At 44.4% G+C, this 25,196-nt stretch overlaps 1 protein-coding gene across 1 annotated transcript in view; it reads left to right on the top strand.

The window, feature by feature from the left end:
* The window catches only part of LOC143289192 (uncharacterized), a 46,642-nt gene extending 27,207 nt beyond the window's left edge, over positions 1-19,435 (top strand). Inside the window, 9 exon segments of the mRNA XM_076598125.1 lie at positions 1-61; positions 260-459; positions 1,198-1,439; positions 5,268-5,421; positions 8,059-8,307; positions 9,238-9,539; positions 10,506-10,637; positions 12,491-12,620; positions 16,675-19,435. The exon segment at positions 1-61 is cut by the window's left edge and continues 162 nt beyond it. Coding sequence (XP_076454240.1) covers positions 1-61; positions 260-459; positions 1,198-1,439; positions 5,268-5,421; positions 8,059-8,307; positions 9,238-9,539; positions 10,506-10,637; positions 12,491-12,620; positions 16,675-16,765 — 1,561 coding nt within the window. The 3' untranslated portion in view covers positions 16,766-19,435.
* Positions 19,436-25,196: the final 5,761 nt, after the last annotated feature.

Genomic DNA, 25,196 nt, shown 5'->3' with positions numbered 1-25,196 from the left:
AGCTGATGCTTCGCTGAACAAGAACCAGTCGCACACCCCGTCCTCCAGACAGTCCACACAGGTGGGCCTACTGTCTCTCTGTCTCTTGCTGTTGCTGTTTCTTTGTTTTCTTTCTTTTTGACAGGTTGGTGATCTGCAGTTTGATATAGCGTTGAAGTGATTAATGATTGTGCTGGATACCGTGTTGAGCAGAGATGCCAACTGTTATGATGTCGCTGCATTTTGTTACACTCAGTCGCAGTTTGTTTCGTAACGCCAGGTGCTATCCAGCAAAGTGTCCCTGGGAGAGCTGCCGGTGGTGGAGGAGGGGGACAAGCCAGACCTGAAGAAGAAGCCCCCACCAGCAGCCTCTGCCCCGCGGCCCAAGTCGGTGAAGTCACGACCTGCGTCAGCCCGCGCCAAGAGCGCCAGGTCACGACCTTCGTCAAGAGCTCACAGCCGCGCTGGATCCAGGATGGAGTGAGTGAACTGACTGTTGCTTTTTTTTTTTTGCTTTTTTTTTTTTTTAAATTCTTTTCTATATTGATCATTTATGTCATGGGGCAATGAAGAGTTTAAACAACAATATGATCGGTTGTGGCAGAGGGGTTCAAGCCCTGGACTTTCACTGTGAGGATCACAGTTCAAATCCTGTGTGCGTGCGTGTGTGTGTGTGTTTACTTGTTTGTATGTATGTTTTCATGTAGCTTTTTACTGTGTCTTATGTTATTATTTGTGAAATGAGTAAAAAAAAAATTAAAAAAAAGAAAAAATGAATGCATGCACACATGTATGTGGGTGGGTGGTGGGTGCATGCTCTTTATGTGCCCGTGTGTGAAAGATAGATGAATGCACCATTCTCATTTGATGAAATGACCAAAGTAGCAGTGCACTTGCACTGTTTGAAAACAATAACCCTACAATGAATAATGTTACTACAATGCACAGTTCAAATTTGATGAAATGACCAATGTAGCAGTGCACTTGCTCTGTTTGAAAACAACAACCCCACAATGAATAACGTTACGACAATGCACCATTATCCTTGGATGACTGACGGAAGTAGTAGAGCACTTGCACTGTCTGAAAACAATAACCCTACAGTGAATGTTACTACAATGCACCATTCTCTCTCTGATGAAAGATCAAAGTAGCAGTACACTTGCACCGTATGGCCTTGTACCGCTGACATGCATGTTCGCACACTGATTGTTGCAGAGTGGAAGGGGTGCTGACCAAAGCCCCCACCAGTGCACTGTCCCAGATAGCTAGGCGCACCGCAGAGAGCAGTGCCACTCAGTACCACTCACCCATGGAGGGATTCTTCCTGGCGGGGGTCAAGGTCGAAGACCAGGTCACCGGGTCAGGGTCACGACCTGTGACGCCAGCTCAGGTTGGTGGGTCAAGGTCACGACCCGTCACCCCAGCCCACATGGAGAAGCTGAAAGTCAGCAACAAATGTAAGTGTGATGTGGCAGTAACATCAGTAAGTTGGGTTTTTTTTTTTTCAAAAATGCTTTTGATATCTAGGTGCCGTGCCTGAATTTGGTCAGGCGTCAGACATCTGATCCAGTGTTGGCCAGCGATCAGGGTTCAAGGCCTTGTTTCAGCATGGTGTTGTGTCCCTGGGAAAGGCACTTCCCCATTCCACCCATGTGTGAAGGGGTATCTGACCAGTCAGGGAAGGTTAAAACGGCAGAAGGAAAGGACTGGGCCCTGCCTTCCTGTGCTGAGCCCTGGACACAGTGGGTAGGGGTTCACTGCCTTCCTGTGCTGAGCCCTGGACACAGTGGGTAGGGGTTCACTGCCTTCCTGTGCTGAGCCCTGGACACGGTGGGTAGGGGTTCACTGCCTTCCTGTGCTGAGCCCTGGACACGGTGGATGTGAATTCACTGCCTTCCTGTGCTGAGCCCTGGACACAGTGGATGTGAAGTCACTGCCTTCCTGTGCTGAGCCCTGGACACAGTGGGTAGGGTTTCACTGCCTTCCTGTGCTGAGCCCTGGACACAGTGGATGTGAATTCACTGCCTTCCTGTGCTGAGCCCTGGACACAGTGGATGTGAAGTCACTGCCTTCCTGTGCCCAGCCCTGGACACAGTGGATGTGAAGTCACTGCCTTCCTGTGCCCAGCCCTGGACACAGTGGGTAGGGGTTCACTGCCTTCCTGTGCTGAGCCCTAGACACAGTGGGTAGGGGTTCACTGCCTTCCTGTGCTGAGCCTTGGACACAGTGGGTAGGGGTTCACTGCCTTCCTGTGCTGAGCCCTGGACACAGTGGGTAGGGGTTCATTGCCTTCCTGTGCTGAGCCCTGGACACAGTGGGTAGGGGTTCACTGCCTTCCTGTGCTGAGCCCTGGACACAGTGGGTAGGTGTTCACTGCCTTCCTGTGCTGAGCCCTGGACACAGTGGATGTGAATTCACTGCCTTCCTGTGCTGAGCCCTAGACACAGTGGGTAGGGCTTCACTGCCTTCCTGTGCTGAGCCCTGGACACAGTGGGTAGGGCTTCACTGCCTTCCTGTGCTGAGCCCTGGACACAGTGGGTAGGGGTTCACTGCCTTCCTGTGCTGAGCCCTGGACACAGTGGGTAGGGGTTCACTGCCTTCCTGTGCTGAGCCCTGGACACAGTGGGTAGGGGTTCACTGCCTTCCTGTGCTGAGCCCTGGACACAGTGGGTAAGAGTTCACTGCCTTCCTGTGCTGGGAGGACATGGGTTCGAATCCCAGCTGAGGTGGTTTTTTTGGCCCATGTCCGGCTCCTGCCCAGAGTTGAGTGTGCTATGGGCTTAAATGGGAAGACTGGGACCACACAGTCAAGTATCATCCACTTCACGGATGTGCTTTTGGGTGTGTTGCTCTTATTTCTTGACCAACACTGCAGGTGTCTGTTTCTCTCTGGCCTGGTTGATGCCGGGATATCATCATGACAGGAAGCGTAGAGTACAGCCCTGTCACCCCAACCTAAATGGGCCTCCATTGCAGTATCTTTTTCATCATCCTCATCGTCATCCTCCTCTTCCATCATCATCAATATAAAAATTTTTAAAAAACGTCCCAAATCATGTGGCCTTTCATGCCGTGCTCTCATGGTGACCTCAGTTTCCATACCCCTCCACTTCCGTGCTTGGGATGAGTCTTGTCAAGGTCTTCAGTGTCGGCAAATTCATGGGGGACTGTTGTTGAAAGGATGTGGTGGCAGTCTCCACTCTGGGGGAGACGCTCACTCAGTCTGGCTCCCTGACTATGCCATTATTGTCGTCAGTAGGGGGCTTAGTAGATGGTGTCCATAGTACGTTATATCAGAACAGGCACTACTGAACACCACCAAAGTGACTCAGCAGCAGTTGCAGGGCCTCCTCTGGTGTGTGGCCTCCTGGTGAAATAACACTGATGGTTCCCTGTGGACTGCCAGCACCAGGACTGTGACAGACAAACCCGGATGTAGCCATGTATGGGGGACTCGGTATGAGCGGCGTGGGAGTAATGCCACTGAAACGGTGCAGATGATGGGGCAGAAAAAAACTACAATGAACAAACAAATTCTTGCACACATAGCAAACTCTTGCTCTGGACGTTGATTATGTAGGCTCAGGTATTTATCAAGAAATGCAGTGAACTTGTCTTTGATTCTGGATTCTCCTTTGTCTCCCTGTCTCTCTGTCTCAATTCTTGTCTCAATTTTCATATCTCATGTCTCTGTTTCTGCCAGTTCTCTTGTCTCTGTCTTTCTGATTCTCATTTCTCTGTTTCTGTCTCAATTCTTGTCTTGTCTCTCTCAGTTCTCCTCTGTCTGTCTCTCAATTCTCCTTTGTCTGTCTCTCAGTTCTCCTATTTCTCAATTCTTCGCCTGTCTCTTTGTGTCTGTCTCAGTTCTGTGTCTGTCTTAATTCTCCTGTCTGTGTCTCACTTCTCTTCTCCCTGTCTCCCTCAGTTCTGTCTCAGTTCTCCTGTCTCTGTCTCAATTCCACTGTGTCTGTCTCAATTCCCCTATGTGTGTCTGTCGCAGTTCTTCAGTGTGTGTCTGTCTCAGTTCCTCAGTGTGTGTCTGTCTCAGTTCCTCAGTGTGTGTCTGTCTCAGTTCCTCAGTGTGTGTCTGTCTTAATTCCTCAGTGTGTGTGTGTGTCTGTCTCAGTTCTTCAGTGTGTGTCTGTCTCAGTTCCTCAGTGTGTGTCTGTCTCAGTTCCTCAGTGTGTGTCTGTCTCAGTTCCTCAGTGTGTGTCTGTCTTAATTCCTCAGTGTGTGTGTGTCTGTCTCAATTCCTCAGTGTGTGTGTGTGTCTGTCTCAATTCCTCAGTGTGTGTCTGTCTCAGTTCCTCAGTGTGTGTCTGTCTCAGTTCCTCAGTGTGTGTCTGTCTTAATTCCTCAGTGTGTGTGTGTCTGTCTCAATTCCTCAGTGTGTGTCTGTCTCAATTCCCCTGTGTGTGTCTGTCTCAATTCCTCAGTGTGTGTCCGTCTTAATTCCTCAGTGTGTGTCTGTCTCAGTTCCTCAGTGTGTGTCTGTCTTAATTCCTCAGTGTATGTGTGTCTGTCTCAATTCCTCAGCGTGTGTCTGTCTCAATTCCTCAGCGTGTGTCTGTCTCAATTCCTCAGTGTGTGTCTGTCTCATTTCCTCAGTGTGTGTCTGTCTCAATTCCTCAGTGTGTGTCTGTCTCATTTCCTCAGTGTGTGTCTGTCTCAATTCCTCAGTGTGTGTCTGTCTTATTTCCTCAGTGTGTGTCTGTCTCAATTCCTCAGTGTGTGTGTGTGTCTGTCTCAGTTCCTCAGTGTGTGTCTGTCTCAGTTCCCCTGTGTGTGTCTGTCTCAATTCCTCAGTGTGTGTCTGTCTCAGTTCAGTTCCTCAGTGTGTGTCTGTCTCAGTTCCTCAGTGTGTGTCTGTCTTAATTCCTCAGTGTGTGTGTGTCTGTCTCAATTCCTCAGTGTGTCTGTCTCAATTCCTCAGTGTGTGTCTGTCTCAATTCCTCAGTGTGTGTCTGTCTCAATTCCTCATGTGTCTGTCTCAATTCCTCAGTGTGTGTCTGTCTCAATTCCTCTGTGTGTGTCTGTCTCAATTCCCCAGTGTGTGTCTGTCTCAATTCCCCTGTGTGTGTCTGTCTCAGTTCCTCAGTGTGTGTCTGTCTCAATTCCCCTGTGTGTGTGTCTCAATTCCTCAGTGTGTGTGTAGTTGTCTCAGTTCCCCTGTGTGTGCATGTGTGTGTGTCTGTGTGTGTGTGTACGAGCATGTGTGCACACTTGCATGCGTGTGTGCATGCATGCCTCTGTGTGTGTGTGCGCGTGTGTGTGTGTGTGTGCAGTGTACGCCATGTCCCCACGGTCATGGCGGCCGGAGAGCAGCGTAGGGGACAGTGTCCCCGCGACAGGGTCCCCCTCCCCCTCAGTGGTGCGCTACACCTACAGCGGTCAGCTGGACGGTCAGCCTCTGGCCTGGAACCCACAGGACAGCGTCAGGTCTGTCTGCAGCTGGGCTCAGCTCTGCTCTGCTGTGTTGTTCTGTGCTATGCTGTTCCCTTCTGTGCTGTGTTGTGTTGTGCTGTGCTGTGCTGTGCTGTGCTGTGCTGTGCTGTGCTGTGCTGTGCTGTGCTGTGTTGTTCTGTGCTATGCTGTTCCCTTCTGTGCTGTGTTGTGCTGTGCTGTGCTGTGCTGTGCTGTGCTGTGCTGTGTTGTGCTGTGCTGTGTTGTTCTGTCTTGTTATGTACTGTGCTGGGCTGTTCTCTGCTGTGTTGCTCTGTACTGTGCTGTTCCCTTCTGTGCTGTGTTGTTCTGTACTGTGTTGTACTGTGTTGTTCTGTACTGTGTTGTGCTGTGTTGTTCTGTTTTGGTATGTACTGTGATGTGTTGTTCGCTGCTGTGTTGTGTTGTTCTGTGCTGTGCTGTTCTCTGCTGTGTTGTTCTGTGTTGTCCTGTGCTGTGCTGTGTTGTCCTGTGCTGTGCTGTTCTGTGCTGTGTTGTTTTCTGCTGTGCTGTGTTGTTTTTTGCTGTGCTGTGTTGTTCTGTTTTGGTATGTACTGTGATGTGTTATGTTGTTCTCTGCTGTGTTGTGTTGTTCTCTGCTGTGCTGTGCTGTGTTGTCCTGTGCTGTGCAGTGCTGTGTTGTTCTTTGCTGTGCTGTGTTGTGTTGTTCTGTGCTGTGTTGTGTTGTTCTGTGCTATGCTGTTCTCTGCTGTGCTGTGCTGTGTTGTCCTGTGCTGTGCAGTGCTGTGTTGTTCTTTGCTGTGCTGTGTTGTGTTGTTCTGTGCTGTGCTGTTCTCTGCTGTGCTGTGTTGTTCGGTGCTGTGCTGTGTTGTCCTGTGCTGTGCTGTGTTGTTCTCTGCTGTGCTGTGTTTTGTGATTTATTGATCTCTGCTGTGCTGTGTTTTGTGCTATGTTGTACTGTACTGTGTTGTGGTGTTCTGTGTTGTGCTGTATTGTATTTTGTTGTTCTCTGCTGTGTTGTGTAGTGTTGTACTGTTTTGTTCTGTAGTGGTTCTTTAATACTGTACTGTGTTGTGCTGCTCTGTGTTGACTGTGTTGTGCTGTACTGTGCTATGCTGTATTATGTTGTACTGTGTTGTGTTGTTCTATGCTGCTCTGTGTAGTGCTGTACATGTTGTGTTGTTCTGTGTTGTGCTGCACTTTGCTGTGTTATGTTGTACTGTACTGTTGTACTGTACTGTGATGTGTTGCACTGTGTTGTCAATGTGCTGTACTGCACTATGCTTTAATGTGGTGTACAGTGCTGTGATGTACTGTGCTGTATTTAGCTTTAGTGCATTTTATTGTGCTTTGTTGTGCTGTGTTCAGCTGTAGTGTACTGTACTGTGCTGTGCTGTGTTGTATTGTCAGTTGAGTTTTGTTGTACTTTGCTGTGCTATGTTGTATTGAGATGTGTTGTACTTTGCTGTGCTGTGCTGTGTCATATTGTACTGTGTTCTGCTGTATTGTACTGTGTTATGTTGTACCATGTTGTGGGGTACTTTGCTGTAGTGTGTTGTAGTGCATTGTGGTTTTCTGTGGTCTGCTAAGATTTGGTGTTCTGTGATAATGTGTGTGTGTTTAAAAAAAAAATCTTTTATACTGTATTATATTATACTGTATTTTCTTCCAGTTCAGTGTCTTCTAGAGGTCTGATACAGGAGGTGTTTGAAACACCATTTTCTTTTCTTTCTTTTTTTCAAGGCCTGACTAAGCGCATTGGGTTACGCTGCTGGTCAGGCATCTGCTTGGCAGATGTGGTGTAGCGTTTATGGATTTGTCCGAACGCAGTGACGCCTCCTTGAGCTACTGATAATGATACTGATACTTTGTCGTTGATTTAAAGAACACACAGGATTTCCTTTCCAAGCTCTCATTTTCCCTTTCCTCTTACAGTGATGGCCTAGAGGTAACGCGTCCGCCTAGGAAGCAAGAGAATCTGAGCGTGCTGGTTCAAATCATGCCTCGGCCGCCGATATTTTCTCCCCCTCCACTAGACCTTGAGTGGTGGTCTGGACACTAGTCATTCGGATGAGACAATAAACTGAGGTCCCATGTGCAGCATGCACTTAGTGCACGTAAAAGAACCCACAGCAACAAAAGGGTTATTCCTGGCAAAATTCTGTAGAAAAATCCACTTTGATGGGAAAAACAAATCAAACTGCACGCAGGAAAAAATTTTTAAAAATGGGTGGCGCTGTAGTGTAGCGATGCGCTCTCCTTGGGGAGAGCAGCCCGAATTTCACACAGAGAAATCTGTTGTGATAAAAAGAAATACATATACAAATACAAATATATTTCTGTGGAGGCGCCATGGCAGAATTGTTTAAACATTGGACCTGTGATCCAGGCTTCACTGGTGATAGGGTCCAAGGCCCTGTTTCAGCATGGTGTGCAGTCCTTGGGTATGGCGCTTGACTCTCATTGTCCTCACTCCACGCATTGGGTACCTGACTTCCACTGGGGAAGGTTCAAATGGCGGAAGGGGAGAACTGGGCCCCACCTTCCTATGATGAGCCCTTGACACAGTGAATACGAATGCACTGCCTTGATGGCACGTAAAAAGGATATGGAACCTTATTAAACCTTTCCCTTTAAAGGTTAGGATGTTTGTTTTTTTGTTTTTTTTTACAGCACCCCAGTTCCCCCTGAGGAGGAAGCTCCCACCCCCACCCTCACCCCCACCCCCACCACCAGTGGACATAGGAGGGCAGTGGTGACCCCTGACCCCAATGCCCGCCCCTTCTCCGCTCAGAAGCCAGAGTGGGAGGGGCGGAACCCTCTGCGACCAAACAGCTGCACGGGGGGCGCCGAGCCCAGCAAGAGACAGCGCCGCAAGCTGCCCTCCATCGACAATGACCTGGACGGCGACAAGAGGGAGAGGTCAGGGTCACTCGCTGTGTTGGACTGTTGATGGATTAGGTGTTAGTTTAACTCTTTCACCACCAAGTTTCTGTGTGAAAAACACTCCCCAGCACCTAATATTTCTGAAACGATGCTGTCAGTCAGAGGCTTCGGTTCATGTCAAAACAGCACAATGGACTTGTTCACTTCAAACTGGTTCAGGGGGCAAAGGTTAGTCATTGTTCTGTTGGCGGGGAAACTGGTTGCAGCTGTTGAGCTCTGTTACAATGTGAAAAAACGGTCTCATCAGCATGACCCCTCGATGTCAGCAAAAGTGAAAGAGTTAAACAGTGTAGAGCTGAATGTTACACAAGCCACAGTCCTTGATCTTATGCACAGAAAAAATAATGACAGAAAATAAGAAACAAAACAACATCTGCTCAGTAAATCACATTGAGAATAAACAACAACAACAAAAACAGCAAAGGTAACAGTTGTAATGTCACACTTTTAGTAATAAAATAAAAGAAATAAGAAACAAAGAATTCACTCCTATAAACAACACACACACTAAACCCACGTACCAGTAAACATACGCACAATCTTTGAAATGCACTTAATTTTTCAGTGTTGTCCATGTAGTAAGACACATTCACTTGTGCAGCATCCTAACACCCCATCACTGTCTGTCCATGTAGTAATACACATCCACTTGTGCAGCATCCTAACACCCCATCACTGTCTGTCCATGTAGTAATACACCTCCATTTGTGCAGCATCCTAACACCCCATCACTGTCTGTCCATGTAGTAATACACATCCACTTGTGCGGCATCCTAACACCCCATCACTGTCTGTTCATGTAGTAACACACCTCCACTTGTGCAGCATCCTAACACCCCATCACTGTCCATGTAGTAACATACATCATTCCACACCCTACCTCTCTCTCTCTCTCCCACCCCACAGAGCGCGTCGCCAGAAGCAGGGGGGGGACGGGTGGACTGGGGACGAGGACCAGCCAGACCCGGCCATCAGAGCCCTCAGTGCCTCACGCACCCGCAGCTGGGTGGCTTCCCAGAACTCCCTGCAGCCTGGCAGCAGTCGCTGGGAGACAGAGGTGCAGGACTTTGTGTTGGACAGCACCGACCTTGACCTTGAAGGGGAGGTCACGCCGCGGCCACAGAGTGGGCAGAGCACGGTCGGATCTTCGGCACGGTCAGCAGTGAACCAGGACGTGGAGGACTCTGGTCGTATGTCCAGAGCTGTTGGTGTGTTGATATGTTGGTCTGTGTCGGTGTGTTGATGTGTTAGGATGTGTACGTCCAGAGCTGTCGGTGTGTTGATATGTTGGGGCTGTGTCAGTGTGTTCATATGTTGGAATGTGTACGTCCGGAGGTGGCGGTGTGTTGATGTGTTGTTCTGTGTACATCCACAGCTGTCAGTGTGTTGATATGTTGGTCTGTGTCAGTGTGTTCATATGTTGGGATGTGTATGTCCAGAAGTGTCGGTGTGTTGATGTGTTGGTCTGTGTCAGTGTGTTAATGTTTTGGGATGTGTACGTCAGAGCTGTCGGTGTGTTGATATGTTGGTCTGTGTATGTCCAGAGCTGTCAGTGTGTTGATATGTTGGTTTGTGTACGTCCAGAGCTGTTGGTGTGTTGATGTGTTGGTCTGTGTATGTCCAGAGCTGTCAGTGTGTTGATACGTTGGTCTGTGTATGACCAGAGCTGTCAGTGTGTTGATGTGTTGGTCTGTGTATGTCCAGAGCTGTTGGTGTGTTGATGTGTTGGTTTGTGTACGTCCAGAGCTGTTGGTGTGTTGATGTGTTGTTCTATGTACGTCCAGAGCTGTCAGTGTGTTGATATGGGTGAAAGGGATGTGAGGGATGTTGGTGGAAGAGGTGTGAGGTGTGGGTGGAAGAGGTGTGAGGTGTGGATGGAAGAGGTGTGGGTGTGAGGTGTGGGTGGAAGGGATGTGGGTGGAAGAGGTGTGAGGTGTGGGTGGAAGAGGTGTGAGGTGTGGGTGGAAGAGGTGTGGGTGGAAGAGGTGTGAGGTGTGGGTGGAAGAGGTGTGAGTGGAAGAGGTGTGAGGTGTGGGTGGAAGGGATGTGGGTGAAAGAGGTGTGAGGTGTGGGTGGAAGAGGTGTGAGGTGTGGGTGGAAGAGGTGTGAGGTGTAGTTGGAAGAGGTGTGAGGTGTGGGTGGAAGAGGTGTGAGGTGTGGGTGTGGTGTTTCAGTGATGGACGGGGAGGACCTCAGTAAGTACGATGAGGACTGCAGCCTGGTCAGGGTCCAGCAGAACTCGGACGACAAGGACACGCTCGACAGGCTGGAGTGGGAACTGGCCTCAGAGTCTGGTCGTATCACTGGTCAGTGTGTGTGTGTGTGTGTGTGTGTGGTTTTTGTGGTTTGTGTGTGTGTTTTTTTGTGTGTGTGGTTTGTGTGTGTGTAGTTTGTGTGTGTGTGTGTGTGTGTGTGTGGTTTGTGTGTGTGTATGTATGTGTGTGTGGTGTTGTTGTTGTTTTGTTTTTTTTGTGTGTGTGTGTGGTTTGTGTGTGTGTAGTTTGTATGTGTGTGTGTGGTTTGTGTGTTTGTGTGTGTGTAGTTTGTGTATGTGTGTGTGAGGTTTGTGTGTGTGTGGTTTGTGTCTGTCTGTGTGTGGTTTGTGTGGGAGTGTATGTTTAGATAGAGGGGAGGAAGTGGGGGGGGGGGAGGTGGGAGGTTGTTGATGGGGAAAAGAGGGATATGAGAACACTGTTCAGCATCTGTCCGCCTATAGGTGTGTGTGTGTGTGTGTGTGGTTCACATTTGCATGTTCATATGTATGTTAGCATGCAGTGTGTAATATATATCTTTTTTTGTTTTTTAAAATGTATTTATGTAAAGAGTCCTGAAGAATGTAAATAATCAAATATTTCCAAGCCAGTATTTCAGTACCATTGATATAAATACGTTTCATTAGCCCTATCACAGAGCACTTTACAGGAAAACATCAGTCAGGCACAAAGCACACAGGAACATACACACATGCACTCACACACACAGACAATCATGCACACACACTCAAACACACACACACACACACACACACACACACACACACACACACACACACACACACACACACACACACACACACACACAAACATATACGCACACACACTCACATACACATACACACAGAAACACATACACATGCACACACGCACACTCACACACACAGTCACACACACGCAGTGCACACACATGCACACACACACATACACTCTCACAAATACACAGCGCGTGCGCGCATGCGCACACACACACACACACACACACACACACACACACACACACACACACACACAAACACACACACAAACACACATACACACTCACACTCACAAACACACACGCTGCACACACAGCGCACACATACGCACACACACACACACACAACGCGAGGTCATAACCACTAGACTTTCACAGCAGAATAATCATCATTATAATACAAATAATAATAATACAAATAATAACTACAGTGATAATATCATTTATTTTCAGTCTAATATCATCATCTGAGATGAACAGACTATAAATGAATAAACGATCACACACACACACACACACACTCTCACACACACTTACCCACACACACACAGTGTACACATATCCACACACACACACACATACTCACACACTCAAACACAGTAAACACACACACACACACACACACACACACACACACACACACATGCATGGAAGAAATACTTGCATTTTTTGTCACAACAGATTTCTCTGAAATTCAGGCTGCTCTCCCCAGGGAGAGCATGTCGCTACTCTGAGAGTGCCACCCATTTTTTCATTTTTTTTTTTCCCTGCTTGCAGTTTTATTTGTTTTTCCTATAGAAGTGGATTTTTCTACAGAATTTTGCCAGGGACAACCCTTTTGTTGCCGTAGGTTCTTTTACATGCACTGAGTGCATGCTGCACACTGGACCTCGGTTTATCATCTCATCCGAATGAATAGCATCCAGACTGCCACTCAAGGTCTAGTGGAGGGGGAGAAAATACCGGCAACTGGGCCGTGATTCAAACCAGCGTGCTCAGATTCTCTCACTTCCCAGGCAGACATGTTACCTCTAGGCCATCACTCCAAATAGATGTGGATTCATAGAATGGAGTGCCTTAGTTACGAAGTGTCCGAGCATTGTGCATGAAATACAATTGTGTTGTGCAGCGGAAGGTAAAATTTCACGCATGAGTGCCTTGGACTTGGAGGACGACGGTCGTAGCAGTGGGTCTCGGTCCAGTTCCAGCACTCTGAGACTGAGCTATGACCAGGGCTACGACATCAACAGCAAACTCAAGTGAGTGCTGTGAGGTGTGTGTTGGTCATTCAGACTGAGCTATGACCAGGGCTACGACATCAACAGCAAACTCAAGTGAGTGCCGTGAGGTGTGTGTTGGTCATTCAGACTGAGCTATGACCAGGGCTACGACATCAACAGCAAACTCAGGTGAGTGACTGAGCTACGACCAGGGTTACAACATCAACAACTTCTTCTTCTTCGTTCATGGGATGCAACTCCCACATTCACTCGTACGTACATGAGCAGGCTTTTATGTGGATGACCGTACCATGTAAGCAGCCATACTCCGTTTTCAGGGCTGTGCATGCTGGGTATGTTCTTGTTTCCATAACCCACCGAACGCTGATATGGATTACACGATCTTTAACGTGTGTGTTTGATCTTCTGCTTACGTATACACACGAAGGGGGTTCAGGCACAAGTAGGTCTGCATATTATGTTGACCTGGGAGATCAGGAAAATCTCCACCCTTTACCCACCAGGCATGGTTACTGAGATTCAAAACCGGGACCCTCAGATTGAAAGTCCAGTGCTTTAACCACTTGGCTATTGCACCCATTACATCAACAGCAAATTCAGGTGAGTGCCGTCAGGTGTGTGGATCATGGAGACTAGCAGCAACTTCTTACTCTCCCTTAACTCTTTAGTTCTTTTCCCCCTTTTCCCAGATTCCTACCATACATATATTCCCTTCATTCCTGGATTTAGAGAAGAGAAAGAAAGCATGAAGCAGGGTACTTATTTTGGAGACTTTCGGCAACGTTGCTCATTACAGTACACCGAGATTGTCACATACTGTTGTGTACAGAATTGATATGAGAAGTTGTCTGTGACCCTGTTGACACTATATGGTGACAACTCTGGTGACACTCAAGTGTAAAACAGGTGAGTCTGCAGTCAAACAGAATGCATATGAGTACGTACTACATGCAGGACAGTGTTTTGCTTGCAGAGTATGCACATCATGCAGGTACTCACCGAGTAGTGCCTCATAAGTATCTCAGTGTCACACTGCTAGTCACATCGATGAAAAATGGTCACATGTGTCACTGCTATTGTCCTAATCACATTAATGATTTGAACTTTGTCTCAAAGAGAACATATGCCTTTCACTACACTAGCAGTCACTGAGCCAGAGTCAGATGGTTATCTACACAATTCTTGAAATCCTCAGAAAAGTCAAAGAATACCAAAAAGAACAGGTACAAGACCATCACACTATCGATCGCCTCAAAGAAATAAAGCTATAGAGAGGGAGTGGCTATAAATCTAGCATGAAAGGTAGAGCTCGATGCTTTGCAAATCAAACGAATATCGGCATCATTTCCAAACCAACATTGTGCAGATTTCTTCAAAATGGAACAGAGTCTCTGTGGACTTTTCCAAATACAGTAGACACCTAGACACATCAGAGATCTTTTCCTACCCCTCTTGCGGCCAATCAGTGGCAGCCTCTGCGTGTGTGTTTATGTGTGTGTTTGTATGTCTGTGTGTGTTTGCGTGTGTGTGTACGTGCGCGAGGGAGTAAGTGTACACATGTGTCAGGAGAGCTCTGTGCACGTGTATGAGTGTGTGCGTGTGTGAGTGTGTGTGTGTGTGTGTAGAGGATGAGGTATGTGTGTTTATGCATGTCTACACTGTGGGAGCAGCGGAATATTGGAACGTGCGGGTGTGCATATATACATTTATATACATGTATACATGTGTGTGGGGTTGGGGGTGAGGGATATGGGTGTATGTGTGTGTGCTTGTACAAGTAAGTGTGCGTGTGTGCAGGGGGGGGAGGGGTGGCAGGGGGGTAGTGGGGGCTGCACCATGGAAGCTACAATATGTAGCCTAGAAATGAGAAATGAGTGTGTGGAGGATGGGGGAGACGGGGGGGGGGGGCGTGCAGGGTAATGTGTGCGTGTGTGTGTGTGTGTGTTGGGGCTCATGTACGTTTGTGTATTTGATTGTGCTTTCATATCTGTGAAACTGCATGTCTGTTGCATATCTGTTACGCATGTGTGTGTGTGTGTGTGTGTGCATGTTTCACATTTATTTGCTCATTTATCTTTTTTTTATGTGTGTTTTTTTTTGTTTTGTTTTTTGTAATATTATTATTAGTAGTAGTAGTAGTAGGGTTTTTTTTATGTATTTATCTTTTATTTTATTTTTTTAATGTTTTTTTAATTAAAATTTTTTTTTTAATTTACTTTTATTTGTTTATTTTATTTATTTTTTCTCGAGGCCTAAGCGCGTTGGATTACACTGCTGGTTAGGCATCTGCTTGGCAGATGTGGTGTAGTGTATATGGATTTGACCGAACGCAGTGATGCCTCCTTGAGATACTGATACTGATACTTGAACAAAAACTATTCAGAAACAATACTTTCTCTAAATATGCATGTCCGTGTCATAGTCATCATGTAATATGCCACACAAAGGTGACACGTGTGTGATATACCTTGAAGCAGTCACACTAGGTACTGCACAAATATACACCACAATTTTCACACTTGCATTTTTTAAAGTTTTCATCACCCGCTATCTGTGCTTCTTCAGCAGCAGCTAATTGCACTCTCTCCTTGTCATTCATTTGAAACAGATCGAAATCATTATCTGATAAAGTGTTGTAAAACTTATCATCAGAAAACTGGTCAGAATCCAAACTTTCCATGCATTCCATTTTTCTGTGTCCATGTGCCTACACAGCACAGCGGCAAGAATGTAGCGGCACCCACTTTCCCACGGCCTAGGGAGGGAGAGGGGGGGTGTCTGGCATCCATTCCACTCATAAACACTGCCCCACTAGTGACCCAGTCAAGGGCAGATGACACACATTGATGATGTGACTCGCGGGAAGATCAAAGCGCTTACCGCGAAAAATGATTTTGCGGGCTGCAGGAAGGAAAGAGGGAATCCTCCGCTGCATGGTTTTCCGGCCTCCAGGAAGAAAGGGTAAAATTCCTGTAAACTGGAAAACTGTGCTGCAGGAATGAAAGAGTTTGTCATTAGGATGCTGCACAGAACTGGTCACCAGATTCCTCCAGGTCTGTGGGCTGTGTGTCAAAACCTGGGTCTCTGCAGAATGGTTTTCCTGTCCATTCTGCAGTGTTGTCAGTCCATCGTTTTGTTTTCTTTCTGATTAGCTACAATGTGTGTTACTGTGTGAGATTTATGTAGATATAAAGGTGAAATGTGTATTTTGTTAATGGGTGAGATTTTATGGAGATATAACAGTGAAATATGTATTTTGTTAATGGGTAACATTTATGGAGATACAAAGGTAAAATATGTATTAGTTAATGGGTAAGATTTATAAAGCGTAATATGTATTTACACACCTACTTCCGGGAGGTTATCGGCCGTAGTTACTTTCGTTTTCTCCGCATAGGCGGATAGTAGTTTGCACAGGACAGGAATGTCAGACCCCTGCCGGAGTCTGCACTAGTGGGGTCACGGTTAAGTATGTGTAATTAAATATGTATTTGTGAATGGGTGAGATGAAAAGATATGTAAAGGAGGAATATGTATCTGTTAATGAGTGAGATGTGTAGAGATATAAAGGTGAAATATGTATTTTGTGAATGGGTGACATTTATGGAGATACAAAGGTTACGTTTGTATAGGTTAATAGGTGAGATTCATTAAGGGGAAATATGTATTTGTTATTGAGATGTATTGTGAAATATATATTTTAATGGGTGATATTTGTGAAGTTACAAAGGTAAAATGTATTATTGTTTTAAGTGTGAGATATATAGATATAACAGGGAAATATGTGTTTGTTAATGAGATGTATGGAAATATAAAGGTGAAATATGTATTTTGTTTATGGCGGACATTTATGGAGATATAAAAGCGAAATGTTTTTTGTTGATGGGTGAAATTTATGGAGATATCAATGTGAAATATGTATTGGTAAATAGGTGAATTTTGTAAAGGGAAAATACGTTTTTGTTAATTGGTGAGATGTATGGAAATATAAAGGTGAAATATATATTTTGTTAAAGGATGACATTTATGGAGATACAAAGGTGAAAGAAGTGTGTTGTGTGTATGGTTTTAGGGATGACGAGCTGTCCGATGATGACAAGGAGCAGAGAGCTGGCAGCTGTATGGGGATTAGTGATGAGCAGGAAGTCCGTGCCCTGAAGTGATGATCATTCATTCCTTCCTTCCACCACTTCCTTTTTTCTCAACAATATTTATTCACTAGGATTAGCAGCCAGACCATTTTTCACTTTTATACATACCAGGGTTGGTGACGCTTAAGCGGTCATGGCAAATTGCTGGTCTACACAGCCCAGTGTGGTCAGGTGAAGAGAAAGTTCGGCCTGTCAGCTGGAGGCCCCAACATGAAAGTCAGTGTTCACATGTTGATAACGATTCGTGTTGTTTTGTGATACACACCTGTGTGTGTGTGTGTGTGTGTGCAGAGAGCTGCATTTGTGAGCTTGGATGGAGTGTCCTAAGCAGTGTGTGTGTGTGTGTGTGCGTGTACATGTATGCATAGGATATTGTGGAACTGTATTTATTCAGTGCTTTAATTTTGAAAATGATCCTTTATGAACATTTGTGATTTCATGCCAATGGTTTGCTGATGTGCATGTCAATTGTGGGTGGGTGGCAGTGCAGACAGATGTAGCATCGTCTGAAAGAATGGTCAAGGTTCTTTGGTGCTCTGGTGTTTTCCACCAGTTCAGTCCTTCCACACCAGGATCCTACAGTGGAATAAATGCACACATTCCTTTATCCAGGGGAGAGGGTTATGTCAAGTTAGGAATTGAGCCCCGTGTTTTGTGTCTTTTTTTTTTTTTCTTTCCTCTCCATGATGGTTTCTACACAGTGAAGGGTGGACACTGTCTGCCAACTCCCCTCCCCCCCCACTCCTTCCCCCCCATTCATCTTTCACTCCCTAGTCTCTGCCAGCACCACTCAGTGTTTGTTCTGTTCTTATCATTCCACATCATTCTGCTACTGAGTGTTTGTACGGTTCTGTTCTTATCATTCCACATCATTCTGCTACTGAGTGTTTGTACTGTTCTGTTCTTATTCCACATCGTTCTGCTACTGAGTGTTTGTACTGTTCTGTTCTTATCATTCCACATCATTCTGCTACTGAGTGTTTGTACTGTTCTGTTATCATTCCACATTGTTCTGCTACTGAGTGTTTGTATTGTTATCATTCCACATAGTTCTGCTACTGAGTATTTGTACTGTTCTGTTCTTATCATATCACATCATTCTGTTACCGAGTGTTTGTACTGTTCTGTTATCATTTCACATCGTTCTGCTACTGAGTGTTTGTACTGTTCCATTCTTATCATTTCACATCATTCTATTACTGAGTGTTTGTACTGTTCCGTTCTTATCATTCCACATCGTTCTGCTACTGAGTGTTTGTACTGTTCCATTCTTATCATTTCACATCATTCTGCTACTGAGTGTTTGTACTGTTCTGTTCTTATCATTCCACATCGTTCTGCTACTGAGTGTTTGTACGGTTCTGTTCTTATCATTCCACATCGTTCTGCTACTGAGTGTGCTGTTCCGTTCTTATCATTCCACATCGTTCTGCTTCTGAGTGTTTGTACTGTTCTGTTCTTATCATTCCACATCGTTCTGCTTCTGAGTGTTTGTACTGTTCTGTTCTTATCATTCCACATCGTTCTGCTACTGAGTGTGCCGTTCCATTCTTATCATTCCACATCATTCTGCTACTGAGTGTTTGTACTGTTCTGTTCTTATCATTCCATTCCACGTCATTTTATTTTGAGAATGAACAAAGGTTATTTTAACGAATCAGAATACAGACTTATGTTGTAGTTGTGAGATGATCTTGGTGTCATTGACATCAGTTCAGATCCAACATACAAGTATTTAAAAAGAAGAAAAAATTAAAAGGACAAAGGGTAACTTCCATTACAAAACACTAAATCAGCATCAGCACGTGTTAGATGTAGAAAAAAAAAGAAAAAAAATCTGTATTGAAACCTTTGCAGTTTTCCCCATTTTTTTCTTCTTCAAATCCTTAAATTGGCATTCCAGACTTTATTTTTCATTTCCGTAACCTCCTTAAATTGGCATTCCACATTTTTTTTTTTTTTTTTTAAATTCCCCTAACTGGAATTCCAGACATCTTTTCTTTTCATGTGTGTGTGCAGCAAGTTGTATTGCCAGGAAAGCTACCAACCACCCATTGTTGAATATAATTTACGACAGTGCTAGATGTGCTAAGTTTCCTTGAAATTATTTTTCTAGTGCCAGAAGTGTGAACAAAACGCATTTTAAATAAAAAGAAACTTAGTACACAAAACCCTTGATTTATCAGTGCTAAGACTGTTATGAAAAAAACCCATTGTATTCAACCCCAGATTTGCCCAGTGCATTCAGAACACAGCTTTCAGTATGAGAGGCAGGCAAAGCACAAGTACGCAACACAAGAGAAACACCAACACAGTAACAGCCATTTTTTAGGGATTACAGTTTCATCATGTTGGAGTCAATTTTTGCCACACAGTCAAGATAATTTCTGCAATTTTCATCAGTGACAAGTACCCTACTCCCTACCCCAAATTTGTTTTGGTTCCAATACACTGCATTTCTGTGATAATTTTTTGTGTAGCGGTACCTCCTGTGATTTATTGCTATTGTGTCATTGAATTGGAATCAAAAAGACACATCTGCTTTAACACCGGTTCTGAGGTGGCCTGGTCATTTTGTGGGTTTTTTTTTTCTCTCTACACTTATGATGTGTGCATAAATGATTTGAACTTTGGAATATGATGTTTGCAGAAAAGGTTATTCAAATAAACTTTGAAATGTTATGTCCATGTTTGACATTTTTTTCCTTCATTTTTTCTTTCTGTCTGAATACTTGGCAAGTCTGGAAAATTTAAACCATGCAGCAATATTATTATCACGTCACCACACAACCTGTAAATATGATTATCACGTGGCACCACACACATAAAAACACATCACACAAGTAAATGTTTTTCACGCCACCACACCACCTGTAAATATCATTATCACATGTCACCACACATGTAAAATCACATCACAACATAAGTAAATATGATTATCATGCCACCACACCACCTGAAAATGATTATCACACCACCACACCACCTGTAAATATGGTTATCACACCACCACACCACCTGTAAATATGATTATCATGCCACCACACCACCTGTAAATATCACACCACACCACCACCTGTAAATATTATCACGCCACCACACCACCTGTAAATATTATTATCACGCCACCACACCACCTGTAAATATTATCACGCCACACCACCACCTGTAAATATTATCACGCCACCACACCACCTGTAAATATGGTTACCACGCCACCAAACCACCAGTAAATATGATTATCACATGTCACCATACATGTAAAATCAAAACCACCTGTAAATATGATTATCACATGTCACCATACATGTAAAATCACATAAGTAAATTAATATCATTATCACGCCACCACATCACCTGTAAATATGATTATCATGCCACCACACATGTAAATAGCATAACGCCACCACACCACCTGTAAATATTATCATGCCACCACACCACATGTAAATATGATTATCACGTCACCATACATGTAAAATCACACCATAAGTAAATTAATATGATTATCACATCACCACACAACATGGGACAGATGATCATCATGTCACCACACATGTAAATATGATTATCACATGTCAGCACACAACATGTAAATATTATTATCACGTTACCACACAACGTGTAAATATGATTATCACATGTCACCATACAACCTGTAAGTATGTCACAAAATGTTAACATGTAAATATGATTATCACCTGTCACAACACAACACAAATATGATTATCACATTATCACTCAGCATGTAAATATGATTATCACATGTCACCATACATGTACATATGACTACCACATGTCATAACACAACACGTAAATATGTTATCACATGTCGCAACACAACACGTAAATATGATTATCACATCACCACACAACTTATATTCTTCAAAAAGTAGAGAGTGAAAAATGAAGATGGGAGCCTTGGGAAGACAATTTAATCATTACCACTCCACAAAGATCACACAACCACCACCACTGTCAAAACATATCAGTCTTAAAGTCAAATACATTCTTACCATCTCAACCTCACTCATTCTCTCAAGCCTCACTCACACATACACACAGGACTCTTTTTTTTTTCTCTTCCTTTTCAGTTTATTGAATAAACCCTCAAGTTGTGTCACAGTACAGAGAAAGAACCCACAGAAATGAACGGCATCACATCAGAATGAACACGCACACCTCACCACCCTTCCAACAGAAACCATTCCTGCCGCCAACCACAAATGCTTCAAATCAGCCCACTGTTTGAACCACATAGTGTGTGCCACACAAACGGTAATCATAAAAATTATAGAAATATGAGCTAAGCAAAAACAGTATGCATAATAAAAAAATTAAAAAAAGAGAGGAAAATGAAAGCTCTTCTCTTAAACTGGATGCAAGAGTTACATTTTGTTTACAAAAAAAAATCAGTCTATACAATCATCTATTTCTGCATGTAGTTAGGGTTATGTGAGATCAAGTGCAGTTACATATGTTTATTTACTGCCATGTGCTTTTCATCTGTGTACTCGTTTGTCCTCAATGTACGCACATGTTGTGTCAGTGTGTGTATCTGTGTGTGTGTGTCAGTGTGTATGTGTGAGTGTGTCAGTATGTAAGAATGCACAAAGTGCATGTTCTGTTGTCAGTGTGTGAGGAACTCTTAAAGTGAGATCATCAGCAAGAATAAAAGTGACACTAAGCACAACTTAAGCAAAATGCTCCACTTGCCAAGTTTTCTTAAATACCAGAAAGTCAAAATCGGTAATATACATTTTCTTGCATCTCACACTCGTGTATAGGCAGACACTGCTTCCTGCCACCATGATCTAATTCTTCAGAAATTGTTGACTGTGCACAACACCTCATTTTAGGGTCCTCCTCTGTGTTAACTGGCAGCTCTGCAGACAATTGCAGCATAACACACCCATTAAAAGACATAAATTCTGGGGATGTCCTCAGAATGGGTTTGGAAAGGTGCTTCACATGTGCTGTCTATGCCAATATCGAGTATGAAAACAGTCAGTCCTATGAATTTGTGGAAGCAATACAGATGTTAAGGTCTCTGCTCAGTGTGTAAAATGTTTGATCCCTTCACAAGAAACAGGCTGAAAGGGCTTGGACTTGGACACACACCCACAATGCCCAGAATTACCCATGCACAAATGTGCCTATTAACATCTTGTTGCCAAGTGGCCTGTGATTCACTGAATGCAGTTTCACAGAGATTTGTCATCTGCTAATGGGTGCATGTAAATTGAAGTTATTTTATACTGATGAAAACATGTTCATAAAAGTTATCCTGTACTGAGGAAATGCTGCTCCAGAATGTGGTCTCTTCAACATGGCAGAGAATAAAAAATATATCAATTTAATAACATTTTAAAAAGCAGGCAGAAACAATGGTACTGATACAAGCAAGAACAAATGTATGGTTCAGAAACAGGAACATGTTGTGTGCCCTGAAACAACACACCAAATCCACATTGTGATGTAATACCATAACCTGCGTAACAACAAAACAGCCATTAATTCAAATCAGAAACAAATTTCTTTAACTCTGAAGCGAAAACACCTCAGCCCAGATTTCCTTTACCAGGATACTTGCATCAGAGGAAACTACATGTGGCAATGTTGAAGAGGTTACTTTTTAAAAAAATAATAATTTAACAATGCGTACCAAATCTCACATGTACCAATCTATGTACATCAGTATGATAATGCATAAACAGCTCACTCTTTCCAATCATAAACCCACCAGTGATTATGCACATTCATGCTCATATAGGAATTTTTTTAAGGCAAAAACAGGGCATTAATGAATGATCAAAAATACCCATGATAAATATCCTGAACAAACTGAAAAGCAAACAATTTTTTTTATTTTTTTACTGTCATCCTATGAATTTCTCCAGATGACCAATTTGGTAAGGCCTTGGGGAAAGCATGGACAAAGAATTGTCACACACACACCCCCCTGTCCTGGTGCCGTGCAATCCCCCCGGTTCCTGAAGTTGACAAATCAAACAACTTCACCTCAGTCCATGAGAGCATGAGCTAAAAGTGCCAACCACTTACTGGTATCCATCTTCCTCAGGCATTTGTCAATTGCATAAATAGCCGGTATTCTGTCCCCACTCCCCCCTAAACAGTGACACCACCACACATAAAGCGCAAGCCACATGACTGCCAACCCTCTCAGTCACAGTTTGATCATTGATTCAGAACCAGCATGACCCCAACACACACACACACAAACCTTTGTTCACAACCACAGGATCAACCGGTGTGCTGTCCTCTTCACTCAGGAGTACCCAGGGAAAAGGCAGGGGTGCTGTCCTTAACCTGCTTCTGTCTTCAGCAGGAAGGAAAGCACACCGTGCCAACACACACCAGAACTGGTCCCCTCTTCGGCATGGAACCAGGATCTGCTATGTGCTGTTCTTGTTGGAACAAACACCCATTCAACTTGCTGTCCACATCACAATCACCACTGGATGGATAATCATTTGATTTATCATCACATTGTTTCTTGCTTTTTTTTTTTCAGGAGCAATTAATGGCAGCACAACACCTTAAGACCCTGGTTTGGCTTTCTCGCTCTCTGGTCCTTAGGTACCCATTATGGCTGCCCTGCACACAGCGCGTTTGCTGCAAAATATTGTGCTGTCAGCAACAGAATGGTCTGCTTCATCTAATAAGTACATGGGCGAGGCATTAATAGTCCAAAAGTGCTCATTTTGTGTTCCCAGTCTGGAGCAAATTTTTCTTTGATAAATTTTAACTGATTCAGAATTACTTTTAAGGGGTTAAGATAGGGTGGCTGGGGTTAAGGACACAACAATGGGAAGAGGCAGTGAGGTGTGGGACTCGCGGGACAGCCGGTCTCTCTCTACCTTTCACAGTCATAGCTTCCACACTCACATCTCTCACCACCACACAATACAATTATTTACATCCAGGGAGTGCCGCCACACAAGGCCTCGACCCCACTACACGACTGTTAGGCTATGAGTGATACACAAGTGTTAGCTTATTAGTAAATAAAGGACTTTTTATTTTTTTAAGTGAAAATTACCTAATTAAATGCACTTACTGCAGCATTCTGGCATTCAGTTTCTAATTATATGCCACACACATTCCATGGCAGGTGGGATGGTAGAGGGGTCAGTATTGCCTGTATCATGCTCCCATTGAGGAAAATAAAAATCCCTGAAATTCTAGGGAGGTCCAGGGGCATGCTCCCCCAGAAAAAAAAGTTCAAATTTACATTCAAAATGGTGCAATCTGATGCAAATCAGAGCACATTCATAGCTCTTTACTGTCGTCATCATAAATCTACAATTCACACACAGCAACTCCATTCTTACATCTTCAGGGACCAAAAGGGCCTTGATACATACCAGCACTTCAGTTTTAACCTTCATAGCATCAGTAGTGTCTCAAAGAAACAATATTCCCAGTTATCACTCTAACTCAAAGCAAATAAGACTTACTCAGTTCAGTGACTCTTGCCACTTGCTGAAAGTTTGTTTTTCGCTCATTTTTTTTGGTGTTTTCCCCCCCGATAAATCTCATTTTTACTTTTTGCTGATATCCGCAAATCTGCTGTAAAGTGGGAGCCCTGCTGTGTCCCACATGGCAGCACCAATCACAAACATTAAAGAATACTCAACCCCACAAATACCTGTTCTAAAAAATATTCAAAACCAACTGCAGACCGCCAAAGAAAATGTATCTTTTTTCTTCATCAAAATCCTCAATCAAAACATTGAAAGTCTAATAGAGTCACTCACACACGCACACATAACCAGTGAAGCCCACAGTCAGAAGCAGCTTGCTCCAACAAGCGCCCCCCCCACATCAGAAAACAAAGCAGCATGCTCCATGCAGTCCTCTGTCAATCACAGGCAGTCATCACAGAAGTTCCTTAGCCACACCTGACACCTAGCCCCCACCCTCCCCCCAGACTCTACAGCTTCCCTAAGGGAGGCAGACCCTGTCACCAAACATACACCACACCATCCTGCCCTCTCCCCCACACAGACAGGGGCTGTTGCTCAAAGGACACCTCCCGCCTGGCAACCAACATCATGACCGGCCTGTCACCACCAGTCTGGCTTTTAGCTCCCCTTTCGTGTATATATCCATTTTCAATACACCTCGAAGTAGTGTACAAAAACACAACAAAACTACAAAGTGAGCCTAACTCCCTTGCCACATCTGTTGCTCAAGACAGACAATGGAAAAGGTGTACACACATTTCCCACACCATGAAAGCATGTTCATGTACACATGACAAAGAGCAAGGCAGCTCTTCTTGGACAGTTTGATCAAAACAACACAGATGGTCCACATCCACTACGGATGCATGTTGACAGGGGGTCAGGTTACGACCCACAACAGACAAGTAGCAATGACAGCCATGACAAATGACAGCAAGACACAGGCACTTGAC

Source organism: Babylonia areolata, chromosome 13 (genome assembly GCF_041734735.1).
Source record: "Babylonia areolata isolate BAREFJ2019XMU chromosome 13, ASM4173473v1, whole genome shotgun sequence".
Taxonomy (NCBI): domain Eukaryota; kingdom Metazoa; phylum Mollusca; class Gastropoda; order Neogastropoda; family Buccinidae; genus Babylonia; species Babylonia areolata.
This window is presented reverse-complemented; position numbering and strand designations above follow the sequence as displayed.